We start from the raw sequence: 24,201 nt of genomic DNA on the forward strand, positions 1-24,201 counted from the left end.
TCAAAATCAGATATACAGTGACATTAAAGATTTTTCTGGCTACACCATGGAAAATACATTGGAGAAGGACAAGAGGGGACTTGCATAAATTAGCTGGGAAGATATTGCAGTGATCTACGCAAGGTATTGTGTGAGCTTGGACTGGTTTGGTGGCACAGGAGTTTAAAAGTAGTGGATAGGGAAGAATATTTTAGGAATGAAAATGAGCCAAAGTGTTGATGCTTTTGGTAAAATTCAGGAAGGTTTCTGACATTCCAACTAATGGGTAGTGCCACTAAGAGAGGAAACTGCAGAAGGGTGCAAAATATATATATATGTATACATCTATGGGGAACATCAAGATTTTGTTTGGAGATTTCTGAGTTTGGAGCACCTTTGAGAAAGACCTTTGGGTAGATGGGTTAGAAATCAGGAGTAGACCAGTTGGAAATACTTATTTAGGAGTTATGAGTGTCGAGCAGGTAACTGAAGTACTGGGCATGGATATGATAAGGAAATATGAGGGTGTAGAGTAAAAACAAAGCCCAGGGCCTTACCTTGAGTAATTCTAAGAGCCAATGGCTGCCTAGAGGAGAATGAGACAGAAAGGGGACTAAGCCATAGAAAGAAAACCAGGAGAGGAGGAACAAAAGCAGATGTCCCAGGAACTCATGGAAAAAGAGTGTTATCAGGAATGGAAATGACACTAGGGTGGAATGATGCACCAAAGAAGAGGAAAATTGAAAAGTGTGTTGCAGAGTAAAGGAGTCAAAGCATAAAAGTTAAACCCTAGGTAATAATTAGTTCTTATGCATTTAGCTTGTTTTAGAATATGGATGCTAATTCATTTGGATGTTGTAAGAAAATAAGCCAATGTAAATTATGCCCTTTTGTTAGTGTCAAGATATATTCTTGGGCTTTGTGACTGGAGCATTAGCAATATCAGCACACAAATATTAGTGTAACAAAGTCTTTCTCAACTTTTTTTAAAATCATCTCCCTCTAAGGAGCTGTGTTAGATCTTCTTTTCCAACCCGTGCCATCACTACCGCATAAAATGTTAATTGAATGAGTATACTCCATTTTTTTTATTGAAGTGTAATTAACTTACAGTGTTCTATTAGTTTCAGGTATACAGCAAAGTGATTCAGTTATACATATATATGTATGTATGTATATATATATATATATATATATACACAGATATGCATATACAGATTCTTTTCCCTTATAGGTTATTACAAAATATTGAGTCCTGTGCTATACAGTAGGTCCTTGTTGGTTATCTATTTTACGCATAGCAGTGTTTATGTGTTAATCCCAACCTCCTGATTTATCCACATCCCCGCCCCCCGTGTCCCTGCCACAAGTATACTCTATATCTGCCCTTTGGAGGCCCACAAGTCATGGTAATAGCTAAGATTTTTCTTTTACTCCTTAAGAAGCTATGTTCAACTCCCCCCTTGGGAGCAGTATCACCTCCCCTGAGAGTGCAAGTTCTAGTGCTTGAAGCTATTGGCCTATTTGGGTTCTTTTTAAGTAGTTTTAAAATAAAATTTATTTTTATGTATGTAATTCTTGGTACATAGACTCTAAAAATAAAACCAACAGATAATTAAAGGAGGGATAAAACGAAGACGCAGCCTGTTAGCGCCCTTCATGAATGTTCAGAAAGAGCAGGATGCCAGCAATCTGCTCCACGTTCTGTTATGGAAATCTTACTCATCTTGCTAACTTCTGTTGTAATATGCACGGATTTATTGCCTTCGGACGGGGCGATGGCGCTGGGACTGTGGTGTCTAAACTCTCGTGATGTGATTGTGAAGCTTCTCTTCGGCAGATCTGTGCAGCCTGTTAAGCCTTTGGTTTTCCCTAAAACGCCTTACTGCTCCTTCTTGCCCCGGCAGGGTTTGATGGCTGCATCGCTTCTGTGCTGTACGGTGGAGAAAGTCTTCCTTTCAGCGGGAAGCACAGCTTGGCCTCCATTTCGAAGACGGATCCCTCAGTGAAGATGGGCTGTCGTGGCCCGAACATTTGTGCCAGTAACCCCTGCTGGGGAGATCTGCTGTGCGTCAATCAGTGGCACGCGTACAAGTGCGTCCCCCCCGGGGACTGCGCCTCCCACCCGTGCCAGAACGGGGGCAGCTGTGAGCCAGGCCTGCACTCCGGCTTCACCTGTAGCTGCCCGGAGTCACACACAGGCAGGACCTGTGAGACGGTGGTGGCCTGTCTTGGTGTCTTCTGTCCTCCAGGGAGGGTGTGCAAGGCTGGAAGTCCTGGAGGGCACGTCTGTGTTGTGAGTCAGGGCCCCGAGGAGATCTCCCTGCCCCTGTGGGCTGTGCCTGCCATCGTGGGCAGCTGTGCCACCGTCCTGGCCCTCCTGGTCCTGAGCCTGATTCTGTGTAACCAGTGCCGGGGAAAGAAGGCCAAAAATCCCAAAGAGGAGAAGAAACCGAAGGAGAAGAAGAAAAAGGGAAGTGAGAACGTTGCTTTTGATGATCCAGACAACATCCCCCCTTACGGGGAGGACATGACCGTGAGGAAACAGCCCGAAGGGAACCCGAAGCCTGATATCATTGAAAGGGAGAACCCCTACCTCATCTACGATGAGACCGATCTTCCCCACAACTCAGAAACCATCCCCAGTGCCCCTTTGGCTTCACCGGAGCAAGAGATAGAGCATTACGACATCGACAACGCCAGCAGCATCGCCCCTTCGGACGCAGACATCATCCAACACTACAAGCAGTTCCGCAGCCACACCCCGAAATTCTCCATCCAGCGGCACAGTCCACTAGGCTTCGCCAGGCAGTCCCCAATGCCCTTAGGAGCCAGCAGCTTGACTTACCAGACTTCCTACAGTCAAGGTTTAAGATCCAGCTCCCTGAGCCACTCGGCTTGCCCAACTCCCAACCCTCTGTCTCGACACAGCCCAGCTCCTTTCTCCAAGTCCTCCACTTTCTACAGGAGCAGCCCGGCCAGGGAATTGCATCTTCCGATAAGGGATGGAAATACTTTGGAAATGCATGGCGACGTGTGCCAACCCGGCATTTTCAACTACGCCGCGAGGCTGGGAAGAAGAAGCAAGAGTCCTCAGGCCATGGCCTCTCACGGTTCTAGACCGGGGAGTCGCCTGAAGCAGCCAATTGGGCAGATTCCTCTGGAATCTTCTCCACCAGTAGGACTCTCCATTGAGGAGGTGGAGAGGCTAAACACCCCTCGCCCTAGAAACCCAAGTATCTGCAGTGCAGATCACGGGAGGTCTTCTTCAGAAGAGGACTGCAGAAGGCCACTGTCCAGAACGAGGAACCCAGCAGATGGCATCCCGGCTCCAGAATCTTCCTCTGATAGTGACTCTCATGAGTCTTTCACTTGCTCAGAAATGGAATATGACAGGGAAAAACCAATGGTATATACTTCCAGGATGCCCAAATTATCTCAAGTCAATGAATCTGATGCAGATGACGAAGACAATTATGGAGCCAGACTGAAGCCTAGAAGATACCACGGCCGCAGGGCTGAGGGGGGACCTGTGGGCACACAGGCAGCAGTGCCTGGGGTTGCTGACAACACACTGCCCTTGAAGCTTGGGCAGCAAGCAGGGAATTTCAACTGGGACAACCTTTTGAACTGGGGCCCTGGCTTTGGCCATTATGTAGATGTGTTTAAAGATTTGGCATCTCTCCCGGAAAAAGCAGCAGCAAACGAAGAAGGCAAAGGTGGGACCACTAAACCAGCCCCCAAAGATGGGGAAGCGGAACAGTATGTGTGACCTTCGTGTGCTAGCGTTATAAAAATATAAAAAACAAGAAACACTCAAACCATGGTAAGGTTGCCGAATAGGGTGGGTCACATTTGCAAAACAGGCCAGTATGAACTGGTGTTACAGGAAAATTTAAAAATAATAACCACAATGCTGCTGAAACAGACTCAGAACAACTCTTTAATTTAAATATGTTTGGTTGAATTTCTTTTCCTGCATGCATTGTATTTTGTAACTAGTCATGTGGCATGCAGCGTTTGGAAAGGTTTTTCTTATTTACCAATGTTTGATTTGTGACTTTTAAAATTAATACCGTTGCCATTGCCGAAATGAACTTGTGCTTTTACGGTGGGGTATGTGTATTGTTTCCATTGTATTATTATTGTCATGTTTTGCATTGCAAGATCCTTGAGGTTTAACCCATCTTTGTAAAGTGTAGAAAGAGCCCTCCTATCCTTGAATGAACGACTAAGTATTAACACTTTTCAGAATTATGGATTCCGTATTCGATGTTGCTCAGAAATGTCTGAATATTTGAATATGTTTGTCATGACAGTGGGTACTAAAATTAAGTCATTTTGTTCAGCACTTTAGAACTTTCTTACAAAGTTTTGCTAAAAATTCCAAATCTTTTTTGTAAACAATTTTGGTCTTCTGACTCTCATCAGGCTTCCACTTGGAACAAAATGCTGTCCCCAGAACTCTGCCGCTCTCCTGCTGTGGAATGATGTCCTAACAACACTTCTCAGTAACACTTTTAAAAGTTATTTATTGAAAAATGTTCTATGCTTTTAAAATTTTAAAGAATCAGCCTAAAGAAAGCCTATGATTGGACTTAGTTTTCAGCCATTTAACATTTACCCCAAGTACCCAGTTTTTATAATTTATATAAAGTCAAATTTCAACACTTCTTACTTTCTGTCATTTTGTAGACCCTTTTTTTAATACTGTGTAAAAACTTTTTTTTTACACCGAAGCTGTGTTTTTGATACTGATATTTTCCTATGCTGAATGGTTTTCTTACTTTCAGGGAAGGTAAGAAAATACCTTTTTTACATTTGTTACTTATGTAACGTTCATATTTTTCACAGTTTGATATTTGTAACATACTGTATGCTTTCTACTTTTAAATGCCAACGATAGAATTAAAATATTTATTTAAAATACTTTGCATTCATAGTGTACTATTAATTTTTCATTTTTCCCATACTCTTTCCATGCCCAATTGAGAAAAGTCTTTACTTGTCAATAGGGTATGACAAGTTGAATGATAAATGGGCAACATCATTTTCTTTAAAAAAACATGAGTATGGATAATTGCCAGAACAGATATTTTAAGGTCGCGTTAGTGCATTCCTACCTGTCAGAGTTCTTGGACTTCCCTAGAGCATAATGAGTCTAGACTAGGTTGGACCTTAGGAGACTAACTTTGTTATGAGCCTGGTTTAAGCATTCTGGCAAAAAATGCTTGGAAGTTCCCCCTAGATATGTTCACTAAAGGCCAGCTTTGGACCAGCCTTATAATAATAGGAGTAGCAATGAATTAAAGCTAATTATGGGGAAATGTCTGGGTCTCATTTTCTCCAAGGATGCAGCCCCAAATTTTCTAAATCCAGTCGTGGGTAGGAAGAATGACAGTGAAAGCTCTGTAACGCATACCTGTGTTTAATTTATTGATCACTCTGCTGCATAAATTCTAAACAAATTTTACGTACTATCTTAGCCAAGACAAACCCCTGTTTTCGCATAGTCACCCAAGAGTGAAACAATACAGGAGAGGAGACTAGCCCGGAAGAAATCCAGTGGTGTATAAATAGTTATATCTGAAATAACAGAACTTCTGCAAATTATGTCACAACCTCAGCACTTTTTGTAATTAAATACCTGCCCCACACCTAATATTTGCTGAGAATATTATCCTCTACCACTGGTTGCCCCATAATGAATAGAGATTTTAACCGTATGTAAAAGTTCTCAGTACATAACATATGAAAAAGCTTTTAGTAAATAAAATATTTTAAATTAATAACAACAGATTGAGATCTGTGCCAGAATTATTGATAGAAAATAAAATGTGGGTATAATCTAAATTATAGTATTCATATAACACAATTTAGGGACTGAGTGTAAGATGCTAATCTAATTTGGGGGGTTTTTTTGGTCACCTGCAATAAGCCAACATATTTTAGTATTTCCCTATGAATTTTAGGATTATGAATCTATGCACCAAATATGGGAACATGTTGCTAGCTTTGCATAACTCAAAACAGGATACATTTTTCTTTCTGAGAAACTCTGAAGCATCTCAATGTCCTCAAGAATATAAACTCTATAATTGAGAACAGAGCTAAAAGTAAAATGATAAACATGATTATAGCTAAGGGTTAAGGAGAAGGAATGTGATGCCAGGATTCTGTATTCTAATTCTCTAGGAATTCTTTGTGAGTTAGAGAATTACTATTCCCTTGATTAATTAATCCCAGTTTCGGCATAAGATAGAATTTTTATTGGAAAATTTCTAGCCTTTGGTTCTTTAAATCTTTTCCACTGAAGCAAGAACAATACTTGTATAGCAAAACAAATCAAAAATGTATGCAATGAAATTTTCACTCAAAATGGAAATTAATCCTTACCAAAACAATGACATGACATAACGTTACTGTAGTGGAATGGGGATTGAAGACAAACTGACAAGGTAACAATCCCCACAAATTAATTGCTAGTGGTGACCTGCAGTTTCACACATAAAATCATGCCTTCAGAATTTTAATCCAGCCCTTGCAAGGGTATATTGGGTTGCCTGGAATACAGTCACTCTTTGGGGCTCTTCCTGCATGTCTGTTGTGGAGGAAACATGACTTTCCTTCAGGTACACATAGAAAATAGTGGGCATGTTGCCAGGAAAAGCAACTTGTGATCACTCAGCCACAAGATCTGTGGGCTTGGATTGGCGACATGGCACAGGACTCCAATCACTCAGCTCTTAAGGAACCCATTGCTGTTGCTTTCAAGGCTCTTTCCAAAATCTTCTAAGTTTGCTGATTTCATTGACCACTTGTTCAGATATGTTAAAATCATTTGAGGAAAACAGAGCATCAGAAGGGAGTGGAGGACAACTCCTGCCTCACATGTTGCCCTTAAAATGTTTACCCACACAAAGGGTGATGAAAATGATAACTGACTTAAACTATTAAAAGCTATGTTCTTTATATTTTATTTATAAGAAAAAAAAAATATCACCCTGTGGCTTTTATTACTTCCCGACAACACACCTAAAAAAATCACTCTTTTCATGCAAATGCATTTTTATTCACTTGAATTCAACATTATGATAAAATTAATGTGTAAAAGGTGAAAATGATTTTTAAATTTTGAATCAGTAATTCAGCAATGCACTTTTCGTTTTCTCATTATTTTATGTAATAGATTCAATTTTAAAAGGACTAACATTCTAAGATGACTGAATTTACATTCCCCTTAGGAAAAATAAGCCTAGAAATGAAATGTATTTTGGGATACATTTATTAGAGCTTTCAGTGTGAAATAAAATTAATTAATCTGTAATTAATCTAGTATATATTCCTTAAAGGTATTTTGAGTGAAATGTCACATTATTAGTAATTTATATGGTTACCACTACTGAGCCAGCCAGCAGTTTTAATTGTTTGTCAGTCCAAGAGTTATAGATCAGTATTATACATGATTCAGTACTTCCATTTATTGTTAATGAGGCAAAAGGCACTAGGTTCTAATAAATTTTGGTGCATACAATTTTCATGCATACAGATAAATATCAGTGATTCAATTCTAATGTAACCTATGCATCTATGATAATCATTGCAAGCAAATATATTCTAGACCAAAGTCCATGAAGTACAACATTCTCCGTCAACAAAGAAATAAACTGAGGTATAAAGAAGTTCAATGTCCTGGGTAAATCCATTTAATCACAGACAATATCAAGTGTTCTTTACATGTCAGGCACTCTTCTAGATCATGGGATAAAACAGTGAAGAAAATAGACAAAGACCTTCCTCAAAGGAACTTACATTTTGGTAGAGGAGCTAGACAAACCATCAATAAGTAACAAATACAGTAATAACTATGCAGTGTAATATCTAGTGGAGACAAACGCTTGCAAGCCAACTAAGGCAGTGTAAGGACTAGATGTTGACTTGGGAGTGTGCCTGCTATTTTATTTTATTTATTTATTTGGCCACGCAGCACGCAGCACGGCTTGTGGGATCTTAGTTCCCCGACAAGGGATCGAACCCAGGCCCTCAGCAGTGAAAGCACCGAGTCTTAACCATTGCACCACCAGGGAATTCCTCCACGCTACTTTAGATGGGTTGGTCAGGGAGGGCCTCTCTGGGTAGGCGACATTTGAGCAGAGCTCTGAATGAGGCAAGAAAACAAGCCACGGACACGCGTGGGTGATGCTGTTGCAGGCAGAGGCGGTGGCATGGGGAATCCCCAAGTAGGAGACCATTCCATGTTAGAGGAACAGCCAGAGTCAGGGAGGCCAGATCATTGTCAATACACCAGCAAAGACTGCACCACAGAAACCTTAGGGTCGAATGGATGTGAGGATAAACAGTAAGAATGGTAATTCAGAACAGGCCCAGAAACAGAATGATTGTTGAAGCAAACCTTCATTTATGCATATTCTCTTGAAAAATAAGTGCATCTCCAAATGCAAAGGAAACCCTGAGAATGTGGATATGTGCTCACTCTGCATTGATGTCTAAGATCCCGAAGACAAAAGGAGAGATGTTTAACTGAGATGAATGTGCTAACACTGATTGATTCATGCGACCCTCCATGACCAATCCAAACCTGTACGTGTATTAATAGGAAGCATGTTAAGATATATAATAGTAAAGCAGTCTGTTTCCTTACTGCTGAGGCATTAATATATCCAAAGTATGTAATTCCTACCTTTTAGAAGTTTGTATTAATTTTAAAAATTGACTTCTATTTTTATGAAGCAGATCATTTGCAAGGAAAATTTTTCAAGTGGAATGAGATAGATTAATATTGTTAGGAAATGGTGGCAAACGAGATATCTCTAAGACATGACGAAAAATCTATGCCTAAATTTAAGGCAACTAAAGCTTGTCCAAATATCTTATAATGAGTCTTTGTTTGTAATGAGTGTAGTTAACCTCCATCTTTGCATCACTAATAAACCTTTTTCAAAGTATGTTAGAATTTTAATAAGGATGCAAGTTGAGTGTAGTGAACTAGGATTAAGATATAAAGACAGGGGCTTCCCTGGTGGTGCAGTGGTTAAGAATCCGCCTGCCAATGCAGGGGACATGGGTTCGATCCCTGGTCTGGGAAGATCCCACATGCCACGGAGCGCATGGGCCCATGCGCCACAACTACTAAGCCTGCGCTCTAGAGCACACAAGCCACAACTACTGAAGCCCGCGTGCCTAGAGCCCATGCTCTGCAACAAGAGAAGCCACCACAATGAGAAGCATGCTCACTGCAACGAAAAGTAGCCCCCACTCGCTGCAACTAGAGAAAGCCCGTGTGCAGCAGTGAAGACCCAACACAGCCAAAAATTTTTAAAAAATAATAATTAAATAATTGATTAATTTAGAAAAAAGATATAAAGACAAACTTTAGGCATTTACCAAGAAAACTCTTGGAAGTCTTTTTTTTTTATGTACATATGACATACGTACAATGTATACATGTCAGACCCATAATTATGTTAGAATTCACATAGACAATTCTGACAAATGTGTAACTGACATCATATAGGTAACTTAACGACTCTTTGTGTCTCTTAAAAGAATATGTTGAATGGATGGACAGACTCATCAAATCCTCATATATCATGTGATATATTCAAGGTAGAAATACTGAAAATATTTTGAGAGAGTCTCCATATCTGAAGATATATAATTAAAATGAAAAGACCCCAGAATGTTTAAAAGCACACTGCATAAAGGCAGAAAATTTCCAGGTGACCCATTTGGATACTTCCAATTTTATTAGTTTATGAATCAATTTGCCAAAGACCCAAATCAGTTTGCAAAGTACAAAGTGCAGTCATCATGGTATTCTGGCAGAAAGTTGGGATCTTAATCTGTGTACCATTCTAGCCCAAATAAAATAACCACCAATGTACAACGTTCTTTGGCAATGTCAATGAGTTCCCCGTTTCCAATTAAAACCATATTGTGTGTGGTACAGATGTTGATCAAAATAAGATTCTGTTTTGTCAGAGCTGACTGCTCACTTAAGTCATCCTTTCCTTACTGTATTCACACAATCTTAGGCCAGAATGCTGTGGAGGATAGAGTTATTAGTACTTGACTTTGATGTCGAAAAGTAAGACATCTAGGGAATTATCTCTTCAGAAAAACAGTATGATTAAGACAATAAGTGCAGCATAACCTGCTCCAAAAATGTGTTAATTCTTTTACAGCTATGAGTCTGTAGAAAGAGATGTTGTACTGAATGAGGGGTAATGCTCATCAGAAAGTCAGATCATGAGATGGACTCTATGAGAAACTGATAAATATGAGAAATGGCTTTGGATAAGTAGAAACTGAAAAGATGGCTGCCCTCTTTTGCTTTGGGAGAACTGTCATCACGAAACTTGATTTGATGATCTCTACTAACAGGAAACCATTCATGTCTTTAACATGTTTCTTCTAACTGATGCAAAAAGCTTATGATAGCACGAGCTGCACACACTGATACATGGATCTGGAGAGTGAATCAAAACCAGAATTTTTTTTTTCTTTTAAGTTTTATGGATAGTGATTATAGAATAGTGTTTCCTGAAAGAGGATGGTTTGGGCTGTCAGCATTGTAAGATAGAAAAAGTACATTCACATTTGAAATTGTCTTAATTTATGCAGCTTCAGATCAAGAACAGAATGAGACCAAGAAATATTCAAGAGATTTTGAAGTGGCAAAGTCAATTATCTATAATTTATAGGGAGCTTTCTATCCACATTAAAGCACAATTCCTGGCCACTCTGCATTTAATGGGCCTTTCTAAATAGATACTTGTGGGACATTGAATTAAAGTTTAACTATTCCCTACAAATTAGTCTGTAAGTGAATCTTGGTAATGCATGCTTTTTAAAATTTGCTCAGCCTTGTCTGCCAAGTGCTGGGAAGAACTTGGTGAATAAAGATGACTTTTGCCTTCAAGAGGCTTGTGATTTTTGGTGACTAGACTCTTCCTTTCCCAACATACCTTAAAATTTGCAAAGCTCTGTTTTCGGAGAATTATTTCAATATTTTCGACATTACTGTTTGTACTCATGTGTGCTCCACATGCATTCTTTTGGACAATTGATGTGATCAATAACTCCCTAAACTTTGGTAATCTGCTGCATTTCTAAAGTAACAAAATTGTAGGTTTAGTGAGATTTAAAGAACACAAGTTCTTGAAGTAAGGCAATTGGCTGATACTTTTCAGCAGTTCCTTCATAGTCTAATTATGTAAGACTTAGTTAAAATTCCTGGCATTTGAGAGCTTTTGCCCTGAACTAACTATTATCAGCTTTGTCTTATCCTTTACTACTACTTATTTTGAAACTGTTTCATTTGGTTTCAGGATTATACTTTTTCACAGAATTTGATGTCATCCATCCCCAGCAAAAAAAAAAATATATGTTATCCAGATTCATCATGGTTTGTTGAGTTTGTGAGAAATAAAGCTGAAGTATAATTTGGGTAAAATTACTGAATAATTACCTCTGACAAGTTGTCTAGCTATCTCAAAGTTCCATTTGCCTTCCAATTCCAATGATTTTAATTTTCCATTTTAATTTCTCTGGACTCCATTCAAATTGTTATAGGATCCATTTGTGGCTGTATTCTGTGGAAAGGAAACATTCAAAACTGTGAAGAGAAAAAGAATAACCAAATGGTTCATGCTTTTTTCTGACATTTTTGTTTTTCCAACCATATATTTTCCTAATTATTCATGAGCAACTGAATAAAATACCTCTATGTGTCCTGTTTTTTCTTTTTCTAAATTTCCCCTGGAGTATTCAATATAATTTCATATTACATTTTAAGTCTTTCATTTAAGCAGATTACATATCTCCTAAAAGGAGAAATACCTGGCATGAAATACCTGGCAAAAAATAGCTTTATAGACTCAGTAATCATCATGAGATAACTTGAAAAATATAATCTACTATTGTCAGAGTGTAAACGATATTATCACCATTAATGTCACAAGACAAAAGAAATATATCTTTATACACTGAATTCTACTCTGAATGTGTTTTAGATAACAATTCATTGCTGCTTTTTTTATAGTATTAATCAGAAAACTTAGTTTTACTTTATGATTCTACCAACCTTAGTTATATTTTGTTTAATAAGTACTAGTAAAGGCCAATAACAAAGTAAAATACTGTAATAGTTTAACAGTAGCACTCTGTAACAAAGACAATATCAGAATAATGAATGGGGCAACGTGATGTAGAAAAACATTTTGCCTATAGTATCAAACACTGCAAAAATTTTTTGAAGTGTTTAAAATATTGTCTCTCATAATGTCTCTCACAGTAAAGTCTTTTAATTCTGGGGATAATTGAGAATTTTGGAACAATTTCAGAGATAAGTACAAGAATATTAATTTCTGGTTTCATTAAGCTAAGGTGACCTCTTTAATATTTCCCCTAATATTAAAATTGGTTTTAAAACATCAGCATACAGACAAGATTAGTTAATAAAGGAAGTGAAAGATAGCAATAAATCTAACAGTTGAGATACCCTTTCTTGTGACTACACTCTTTGATACAGACACGTGTTCACACACAGCTTAACAAAGAAAATTGTGACCCTTTTTTAAATCAAAGCTTCTTGAGTATTTTTGCCAATTTGATACTGCTGAGACTTGAGTAAATAGTCTAACTTTCTCAAACAAGGATTTAAAAAGAATGAATTTGCAGCCAATATACTGAGTGTTCTCTTAATTCCAAAAGGGTGGTTAGTAACTTACAGACAGGGGTGGTTCAGAGCGACTACTGAAGTTAAGGTTTAGAACAGGAGCCTGTCAGGTGAAGAGCTGGACCGAGCATCTCACACAGATGGAAGGGAATGAGCAAAGTCATCACAGTGCGAGGAGTTGCAGTGTTGCAGGACTTGAGAAGGGCCAGGGTGTTGCCATGTGTTGAGGGAAGTCTCAAAACGAGGAGTGAGGAGAAGCAGCCTTCAAATCACACAGATCCTGGGGTGATGCATTTGCATCTTAAACTCTCTTAAATGTTCCCCACAAAACAGTCCAGTTAGTCTCATCTATATGTCTGGTTGCTCAAAGTAACTTTTTTTTTTTTTAATCTTAGAAGCTACATATAAGATTTTGATAACAGAGACTTCTGCCATTTGACTTACAAAAAATGGGACAAGCAGGCAATACACGAATCCAAGTTACCTATGTATATCTTTTTTTTTTTTTTTTTTTTTTGCGTACGCGGGCCTCTCACTGTTGTGGCCTCTCCCGTTGCGGAGCACAGGCTCCGGACACACAGGCTCAGCGGCCATGGCTCACGGGCGTAGCCACTCCGCGGCATGTGGGATCTTCCCGGACCGGAGCACGAACCTGTGTCCCCTGCATCGGCAGGAGGACTCTCAACCACTGCGCCACCAGGGAAGCCCATGTATATCTTTTTTGAAGAATGAGCACTAAGAACCCTTACGGCGAGTATCTTTCTTCCACACACTGAATGTTCACTGATCCCTTCATTTGTGTAAGCTACAACACCATCAGTCTAAATCAAGACTGATTACCCAGCACTTGATTTCTATTACAAAATCTGTAAGACACATGAAATTAAAATGTATCTCTAAATTATAGTTAATTCTTAATTTGCCTTTGTAATTTAGTTTTTTTAAATAAAAATTTATTAAAGAATTAATGACAAAACATAATAATAAGCATAAATAGTAAAACAACGAACATAGAATTACCAAGAACCCAATCCCTATATAACACTGTGTACATTCTTACTGTTAAACATGGTCTTATCCAGTGTGATTTAGTTTTGTCAATAGTTGAAATAAATCTCTTCTCAGTAATTGCCATAGGGGTACCCATGTGATAGTTTAAAAAATAATAACTTTTTTACACAATTTACGTTAAGATGTTTCTTTGATAAGCAATTGTGAGCCACGGCTCTTCAAGCCTGTCATACTACAGTCATTATCATCATCATCTGTGACCCTGCCTTTTGCATTCAGCATCGTTAGGGATTCTTCCGTGTCAAATGGTGAACTAGTGCCTTCCTGCTTCAAACCAGGCCGGCTTGTCAGCTCTTTTTATTTCTCTGAAGTCTACGGCTAAGCCAGTGTTTGATGCTTGCCCTCACCGCTGGCAGCCAACCCATTTCATCCCATCTTATGACAGCTGTCTAGGCCTTACTGTCATCCATTCTCTACACAATTCGAATGCAATGAGATCATGTCATGGTAAACAAATTTCACTCTTTATAATCGTGCTACATAATTAAATCGTCATGGACTACAAAAGAATCCCCCTTTCATTTTTATTTAAGACTCCAGTGAATTTCCTTCCTTTGGAATCAGGAACCTATTAGAAGCATGGTAAGCTCTGGCTAAAAGTTTGGAGAATAATGATCACTCTCCTATCAGGGTTTTTTGTTTGTTTGTTTTTTATTTTTGTTTTGTATTTAGTGTATTTTGTGCTGATCATACTGGAGCATGTAAGAATGGTATAAAATAATGTCTAAGTACTAGGGACAATGTGATTTATTGATGAGACATACTTATGTCAAAAATTACAAAAATCCCACAATATTTAGTGATAGAATTTTCCTTTGACAGTAGAGATTATTCCTCCCAATTTTATTTCTAAATACTGAGTCTCAAAGAGGGTAAGTGACCTCTAATCTCCACAAGGTTGATAAGGGTCAGAGCTAGAATCTGAACTGGGCTTGAACTAGATTTCAAAGTTCCTTCTTTTTCTACTACTGCCTAATACTTGTATATGTCTTTTCAGCTTTTAAAGAGTTTTCAAACGAGTTATCTAATTTGAACATTATATCACACCTGTGGGGTTGATCAGACAAAAATAATGATCACATTTTACTGAGAGGAAAACAAACAAAGAGACTTGCTCAAAGTCACAGTTAATAGCTGACAAAGTTAATGCTTATCTCGAAATAGACATTAGCCCCCTCTGGAGTATTTTTTCCCAGTATATTATGATAAAATGTGGAGAGAGTGAAACACTGGCATGATATCTTTGATATTAAACTGCAACTATTTGAGAAACATTGAGCCAGGAATGATCATACTAGAAATAACGGTGTTGGAGTGTGAATCTGGCAATAGTGAATATTATTGGAAATTAGGAACCAATATTAAAGAATCTATAAAGAAAATATGACATCAAAAAGCTAAAAATACAAAGCCATGTATAGAGAAGATCGCCAGAACATGTTAAGCACCTATGCACATTACTCTATTCTATTCTATTCTATTCTATTTAATTAATTGATTTTACTTAAGTCTCACAACTACCATACAAAGTAGTAATTTCATTCTCTAATTTACATACAAGGAAATAGAGGGTTAGGGCTTTGTTCAAAGTCATATAACTGATGAAGAGTAGAACTGGTATTCTTTTTTAGATTCTTTTCAATTATAGGTTATTACAAGGCATTGAGCATAGTTCCCTGTGCTATACAGTAGGTTCTTTGGGATTAAAATATGCATACTACTATGTATAAAATAGATAACCAACAACGACCTATTGCCTGCATTTCTTAACATGGTATGTCTTTGCCCTGTTTTCCACAACAGGGCTTATAATACAATTGAACGTTCCTCCTATTTCTCTTTACTTAAGATGTTGATCCTGAACCAATGTGCTTTGCCATTACTTCCTCTTTGCTATTTCTCTATGTGCATAATGAGGGTGATAATAATACCTACTCATAAGATGGCCTGAGATTAAATGGATTAATTTATGTAAAGTGATTAAACCTTAGAGTGACCCACATGTAATCAGAACTCCATTAGCATTGAGAAGGATGAAACTGATAATTTTTCTCCAAACTGTTAGTGAGCACCTACAATGATTTTAATCCTGAAGTTGAAGTTTCTGTCGTCAAACTAGTACAGTCTGATCTGGCCTCTAGTCAAATGAGTAGAAAAGATAACAAACTCATCTAATATTCCTGGTATAAAAGTATAAGCTCTTTACTGCACAGAAGAGGCAAACAAATTTGAAAAATCTTTATGATATTATTATGAGTCTTCAAGTCAGTTCATACAGAAGATTCTAAGTGGACAAGCTTAGGGGTTTGTATCTATAATACAGTGAGTGACTGTGAGATATTGCTAAGTCAGGACAGGCAGACCTTGTTTTATTGAGCTTCTCTCTCTGTTGTGCTTTGCAGATATTGCCATTTTTTTTTTTTTTTTTTTAACAAATTGAAGGTTTGTAGCAACCCTGAGCTGAGCAAGTCTTATCAGCACCATTTTCCAACGTCATTTGCTCACTTCATATCTCAGTGTCACATTTTGGTAATTCTCACAATATTTCAAGCTGTTTCATTATTATTTTATTTGTTATGGTGATCTGTGATCACTGATCTTTGATTTTACTATTGCAAAAAGACTATGACTAACTGAGAGCTCAGATAATGGTTAGCATTTTTTACCAACAAAGCATTTTTAAACTAAGGTATGTGCACTGTTTTATCAGACATAATGCTATTGCACACTTAGACCACAGTATAGTATAAACATAACTTTTATATGCACTGGGAAACCAAAAATTCTTGCAACTCATCTTATTGCTATGTTTGCTTTATTGCAGTGGTCTGGAACTAAACCTTCAATATCTCCAAGGTCTGCCTGACTTTACATTAGACCTGAGACAATGAGTTCAAATTTTCCAATATTTCTTGTCAAAAAATGTATTCTTTTCAGAAAGCCATTGTAGATGCATTGTTTCACCTTTCTAAATCTAAGGTTTCTCTTATACTGATATGAAACTGTTTACCCTTACGGCTTGCAACCAGAGAAGTCATATTCCAGGCATAAATAGCAAGCCCGTTCAGTTAACAGAATCATTTCTAGAGCACCCAATTTAGTATCTTTCTCAAGTAATTGTGTTAAAAATAATCACATGGTCCCTGGAAGATTCGTTGCTCTTGTGAAGGGGAACCATGTGTGTATAACATTATTACTCATGAATTTTTATTGTGAAATAATAGAATACTTTAAAAAAGCTTCAAGTGAAATAAGTCAGACAAAGAAAGGCAAATACTCTATGATCTCACATGTGTGAAATCTAAAAATACTGAATGCATAGAAACAAAGAACAGATTGGTGGTGGCCAGAGACAGGGGTGGGAGGATGGGGGAAATAAGTGATGGCGGTCAAAAGGTACAAACTTCCAGTTTCAAGATAAGTTCTGGGAAGGTAATGTACAGCATGGTGACTAGATGTAACAATACTGTGTTGCATACTTGAAAGTTGCGAAGAGAGTAGATAGTAAAAGTTCTCATCATAAGAAGAAAATGTGTTACTGTGTAAGATGATATGTATTACTCAACTTTTTGTGGTAATCATTTCACTATATATATATAGTGAGATACCTATATCAAATATATATTTATTTGATATATATATATCATATATGTATATCAAATTATTATGTTGTATACCTTTGACTAAAACAATGTTGTGTCAGTTATATTTAAATATAACTGGTAAAAATAATATAATGCCTACAAAACCTTCTCTGAATCTTCTCTGAAATATAAAGCCCCAAATGGTTTACAGGCCCTTTTCTAGATAATAAAAAACTATAAAAGAATGAATTACTCATGAATGTATAAATGCTTCACCTTTAAGATATTTGATGTGGATGTAGCCATCACTCAAAAATTTAGTTTTTAATTTACCTTTAAAATCTAAGAATGCTGATTTTTTTAAAATGCTGCTATAAGAATACATGATAACAAGGTAGTGGCAGTCTCAAGACAAAAAAGTTTCCTTGAAGTTATTTATAATAATTAGGTAAATAGAGAGAGGGGGATGATGGCGGAAGAGTAAGACGTGGAGATCACCTTCCTCCACACAGATACATCAGAAATACATCTACACGTGGAACAACTCCTACAGAACACCTACTGAACGTTGGCAGAAGACCTCAGACCTCCCAAAAGGCAAGAAACCTCCCACTTACCTGAGTAGGGCAAAAGAAAAAAGAATAAACAGAGACAAAAGAATAGGGACGGGACCTGCACCTGTGGGAGGGAGCCGTGAAGGAGGAAAGGTTTCCACACACTAGGAAGACCCTTCACGGGCGGAGACTGCGGGTGGCGGAGTGGGGGAGCTTCGGAACCGCGGAGGAGAGCACAGCAACAGGGGTGCAGAGGGCAAAGCGGAGAGATTCCCGCACAGAGGATGGGTGCCAACCCACACTCACCAGCCCGAGAGGCTTGTCTGCTCACCCGCCAGGGCGGGCGGGGCTGGGAGCTGAGGCTCGGGCTTCGGTTGGTCGGAGCGCAGGGAGAGGACTGGGGTTGGTGGCGTGAACACAGCCTGCAGGGAGTTAGTGTGCCACAGCTAGCTGGGAGGGAGCCCGGGAAAAGGGCTGGAGCTGCCAAAGAGGCAAGAGACTTTTTCTTGCCTCTTTGTTTCCTGTTGCGCGAGGAGAGGGGATTAAGAGCGCTGCTTAAAGGAGCTCCAGGGACGGGTGTAAGCCGCGGCTATCAGGGCAGCCCCCAGAGACAGACATGAGACTCTAAGGCTTCTGCCGCCACCAAGAAGCCTGAGTGCGAGCACAGGTCACTCTCCACATCTCCCCTCCCGGGAGCCTGTGCAGCCTGCCACTGCCAGGGTCCCGGGATCCAGGGACAACTTCCCCGGGAGAACGCACGGCGCGCCTCAGGCTGTTGCAACGTCACGCCAGCCTCTGCCGCCGCAGGCTCACCCCGCATCCATAACCGACCCCCCCACCCACGCCTGAGTGAGCCAGAGCCCCCGAATCAGCGGCTTCTTTAACCCTGTCCTGTCTGAGCGAAGACAAGACTCCCTCGGGCGACCTACACGCAGAGGCGGGGCCAAATCCAAAGCTGAGCCCCTGGTAGCTGTGCGAACAAAGAAGAGAAAGGGAAATCTATCCCAGCAGCCTCAGGAGCAGCAGATTAAATCTCCACAATCAACTTGATGTACCTGCATCTGTGGAATACATGAATAGACAACGAATCACCCCAAATTGAGGAGGTGGACTTTGAGAGCAAGATTTATTATTTTTTCCCCTTTTCCTCTTTTTGTGAATGTTTATGTGTATGCTTCTGTGTGAGATTTTGTCTGTATAGCGTTGCTTTCATAATTTGTCCTAGGGCTCTATCCGTCCTCTTTTTTGTTGTTGTTTACTTTAAAAAAATTTTTTTTCTTAATAATCATTTTTTATTTTAATAACTTTATTTTATATTACTTTCTTTTGCTTTATTCTCTTTCTTTCTTTCTACTTTTTCTCCCTTTTATTCTGAGCTGTGTGGATGAAAGACTCGGTGCTGCAGCCAGGAGTCAGTGCTGTGCTTCTGAGGTGGGAGAGCCAATTTCAGGACACTGGTCCACAAGAGACCTCCCAGCTCCACATAATATCAAACAGCTAAAATCTCCCAGAGATCTCCATCTCAACACCAACACCCAGCTTCACTCAATGACCAGCAAGCTACAGTGCTGGACACCCTATGCCAAACAACTAGCAAGACAGGAACACAACCCCACCCATTAGCAGAGAGGCTGCCTAAAACCATAAGGCCACAGACACCCCAAAACACACCACCAGACGTGGACCTGCCCACCAGAAAGACAAGATCCAGCCTCATCCACCAGAACGCAGGCACTAGTCCCCTTCACCAGGAAGCCTACACAACCCACTGAACCAACTTTAGCAACTGGGGACAGACACCAAAAACAACGGGAACTACGAACCTGCAGCCTGCAAAAAGGAGACCCCAAACACAGTAAGATAAGCAAAATGAGAAGACAGGAAAACACACAGCAGATGAAGGAGCAAGATAAAAACCCACCAGACCTAACAAATGAAGAGGAAATAGGCAGTCTACCTGAAACAGAATTCAGAATAATGATAGTAAAGATGATCCAAAATCTTGGAAATAGAATAGAGAAAATGCAAGAAACATTTAACAATGACCTAGAAGAACTAAAGATGAAACAAGCAACAATGAACAACACAATAAATGAAATTAAAAATACTGTAGAAGGGATCAATACCAGAATAACTGAGGCAGAAGAACGGATAAGTGACCTGGGAGATAATATAGTGGAAATAACTACTGCAGAGCAGAATAAAGAAAAAAGAATGAAAAGACCTGAGGACAGTCTCAGAGACCTCTGGGACAACATTAAACACACCAACATTCAAATTACAGGAGTCCCAGAAGAAGAGAAGAAAAAGAAAGGGATTGAGAAAATATTTGAAGAGATTATAGTTGAAAACTTCCCTAATATGGGAAAAGAAATAGTTAATCAAGTCCAGGAAGCACAGAGAGTCCCATACAGGATAAATCCAAGGAGAAACACGCCAAGACACATATTAATCAAACTGTCAAAAGTTAAATGCAAAGAAAACATATTAAAAGCAGCAAAGGAAAAACAACAAATAACACACAAGGGAATCCCCATAAGGTTAACAGCTGATCTTTCAGCAGAAACTCTGCAAGCCAGAAGGGAGTGGCAGGACATATATAAAGTGATGAAGGAGAACAATCTACAACCAAGATTACTCTACCTAGCAAGGATCTCATTTAGATTTGATGGAGAAATTAAAACCTTTACAGACAAGCAAAAGCTGAGAGAGTTGAGCACCACCAAACCAGCTTTACAACAAATGCTAAAGGAACTTCTCTAGGCAAGAAACACAAGAGAAGGAAAAGACCTACAATAACGAACCCAAAACAATATAGAAAATGGGAATAGGAACATACATATCGATAATTACCTTCAATGTAAATGGATTAAATGCTCCCACCAAAAGACACAGCCTGGCTGAATGGATACAAAAACAATACCCATATATATGCTGTCTACAAGAGACCCACTTCATTCCTAGAGACACATACAGACTGAAAGTGAGGGGATGGAAAAAGATATTCCATGCAAATGGAAATCAAAATAAAACTGGAGTAGCAATTCTCATATCAGACAAAATAGACTTTAAAATAAAGACTATTACAAGAGACAAAGAGGGACACTACACAATGATCAAGGGATCGATCCAAGAAGAAGATATAACAATTGTAAATATTTATGCACCCAACATAGGAGCACCTTAATACATAAGGCAAATACTAACAGCCATAAAAGGGGAAATTGACAGTAACACATTCATAGTAGGGGACTTGAACACCCCTCTTTCACCAATGGAGAGATCATCCAAAATGAAAATAAATAAGGAAACACAAGCATTAAATGATACATTAAACAAGATGGACTTCATTGATATTTATAGGACATTTTATCCAAAAACAAGAGAATACACATTTTTCTCAAGTGCTCATGGAACATTCTCCAGGACAGATCATATCTTGGGTCACAAATCAAGTTTTGGTAAATTTAAGAAAATTGAAATTCTATCAAGTATCTTTTCTGACCACAATGCTATGAGACTAGATATCAATTACAGGAAAAGATCTGTAAAAAATACAAACACATGGAGGCTAAGCAATACACTACTTAATAACGAAGTGATCACTGAAGCAATCAAAGAGGAAATCAAAAAATACCTAGAAACAAATGACAATGTAGACATGACGACCCAAAACCAATGGGATGCAGCAAAAGCAGTTCTAAGAGGGAAGTTTATAGCAATACAATCCTACCTTAAGAAACAGGAAAAACCTCAAATAAAGAACATAACTTTGCACATAAAGCAATTAGAGAAAAAAGAACAAAAAACCCCAAAGTTAGCAGAAGGAAATAAATCATAAAGATCAGATCAGGAATAAATGAAAAAGAAATGAAGGAAATGATAGCAAAGGTCAATAAAACTAAAATCTGGTTCTTTGAGAAGATAAACAAAATTGATAAACCATTAGCCAGACTCATCAAGAAAAAAAAGGAGAAGACTCAAATCAATAGAGTTAGAAATAAAAAAGAAGTAACAACTGGCACTGCAGAAATACAAAAGATTATGAAAGATTACTCCAGGCAACTATATGCCAATACAATGGACAACCTGGAAGAAATGGACAAATTCTTAGAAATGCACAACCTGCCAAGAATGAATCAGGAAGAAATAGAAAATATGAACAGACCAATCACAAGCACTGACATTGAGACTGTGATTAAAAATCTTCCAACAAACAAAAGCCCAGGACCAGATGGCTTCACAGGCGAATTCATCAAACATTTAGAGAAGAGCTAACACCTGTCCTTCTCAAACTCTTCCAAAATATAGGAGAGGGAAGAACACTCCCAAACTCATTCTACGAGGCCACCATCACCCAGATACCAGAACTGGACAAACATGTCACAAAGAAAGAAAACTACAGGCCAATATCACTGAAGAACATAGATGCAAACATCCTTAACGCAATACTAGCCAACAGAATCCAACAGTACATTAAAAGGATCATACACCATGATCAAGTAGGGTTTGTTCCAGGAATGCAAGGATTCTTCAATATATGCAAATCAATCAAGTGTGATACACCATATTAACAAATTGAAGGAGAAAAACCATATGATCATCTCAATAGATGCAGAGAAAGCTTTTGACAAAATTCAACACCCATTTATGATAAAAACCCTGCAGAAAGTAGGCATAGAGGGAACTTTCCTCAACATAATAAAGGCCATATATGACAAACCCACAGCCAACATCATCCTCAATGGTGAAAAACTGAAACCGTTTCCACTAAGATCAGGAACAAGACAAGGTTGCCCACTCTCACCACTCTTATTTGACATAGTTTTGGAAGTTTTAGCCACAGCAATCAGAGAAGAAAAAGAAATAAAAGGAATCCAAATCAGAAAAGAAGTAAAGCTGTCACTTTTTGCAGATGACATGATACTGTACATAGAGAATCCCAAAGATGCTACCAGAAAACTACTAGAGCTAATCAATGAATTTTGTAAAGTAGCAGGATACAAAATTAATGCACAGAAATCTCTGGCCTTCCTATACACTAATGATGAAAAATCTGAAAATGAAATTAAGAAAACACTCCCATTTACCATTGCAACAAAAAGAATAAAATACCTAGGAATAAACCTACCTAAGGACACAAAAGACCTGTATGCAGAAAATTATAAGACACTGATGAAACAAATTAAAGATGATACAAATAGATGGAGAGATATACCATGTTCTTGTACTGGAAGAATCAACATTGTGAAAATGACTCTACTACCCAAAGCAATCTACAGATTCAATGCAATCCCTATCAAACTACCACTGGCATTTTTCACAGAACTAGAACAAAAAATTTCACAATATGTATGGAAACACAAAAGACCCCGAATAGTCAAAGCAACCTTGAGAACGAAAAAAGGAGTTGGAGGAATCAGGCTCCCTGACTTCAACTTTATTACAAAGCTACAGTAATCAAGACAGTATGGTACTGGCACAAAAACAGAAATGTAGATCAATGGAACAGGATAGAAAGCACGGAGATAAACCCATGCACATATGGTCACCTTGTCTTTGATAAAGGAGGCAAGAATATACAGTGGAGAAAAGACAGCCTCTTCAATAAGTGGTACTCGGAAAACTGGACAGGTACATGTAAAAGTATGAGAATAGAACACTCCCTAACACCATACACAAAAATAAGCTCAAAATAGATTAAAGACTTAAACGTAAGGCCAGAAACTATCAAACTCTTAGAGGAAAACATAGGCAGAACACTCTATGACATAAATCACAGCAAAATCCTTTTGACCCACCTCATAGAGAAATGGAAATAAAAACAAAAGTAAACAAATGGGACCTAATGAAACTTCAAAGCTTTTGAACAGCAAAGGAAACCATAAACAAGACCAAAAGACAACCCTCAGAATGGGAGAAAATATTTGCAAATGAAGCAACTGACAAAGGATTAATCTCCAAAATTTATAAGCAGCTCATGCAGCTCAATATCAAAAAAACAAACAACCTAATCCAAAAATGGGCAGAAGACCTAAATAGACATTTCTCCAAAGAAGATATACAGATTGCCAACAAACACATGAAAGAATGCTCAACATTATTAATCATTAGAAAAATGTAAATCAAAACTACAATGATATATCATCTCACACCAATCAGAATGGCCATCATCAAAAAATCTCGAAACAATAATTGCTGGAGAGGGTGTGGAGAAAAGTGAACACTCTTGCACTGCTGGTGGGAATGTAAATTGGTACAGCCACTATGGAGAACAGTATGGAGGTTCCTTAAAAAACTACAAATAGAACTA

The 24,201-nt window shown here is 38.4% G+C and overlaps 1 protein-coding gene across 1 annotated transcript in view; it reads left to right on the forward strand.

The window, feature by feature from the left end:
• The window catches only part of FAT4 (FAT atypical cadherin 4), a 172,267-nt gene extending 167,359 nt beyond the window's left edge, over positions 1-4,908 (forward strand). Inside the window, exon 17 of the mRNA XM_029235704.1 lies at positions 1,887-4,908. Coding sequence (XP_029091537.1) covers positions 1,887-3,751 — 1,865 coding nt within the window. The 3' untranslated portion in view covers positions 3,752-4,908. The remainder of the gene's footprint in view (positions 1-1,886) is intronic.
• The last annotated feature ends 19,293 nt before the right edge of the window (positions 4,909-24,201 follow it).

Source organism: Monodon monoceros, unplaced genomic scaffold, assembly GCF_005190385.1.
Source record: "Monodon monoceros isolate NGI ecotype Baffin Bay Population unplaced genomic scaffold, NGI_Narwhal_1 Super_Scaffold_20, whole genome shotgun sequence".
NCBI classification, from domain to species: Eukaryota; Metazoa; Chordata; class Mammalia; order Artiodactyla; family Monodontidae; genus Monodon; species Monodon monoceros.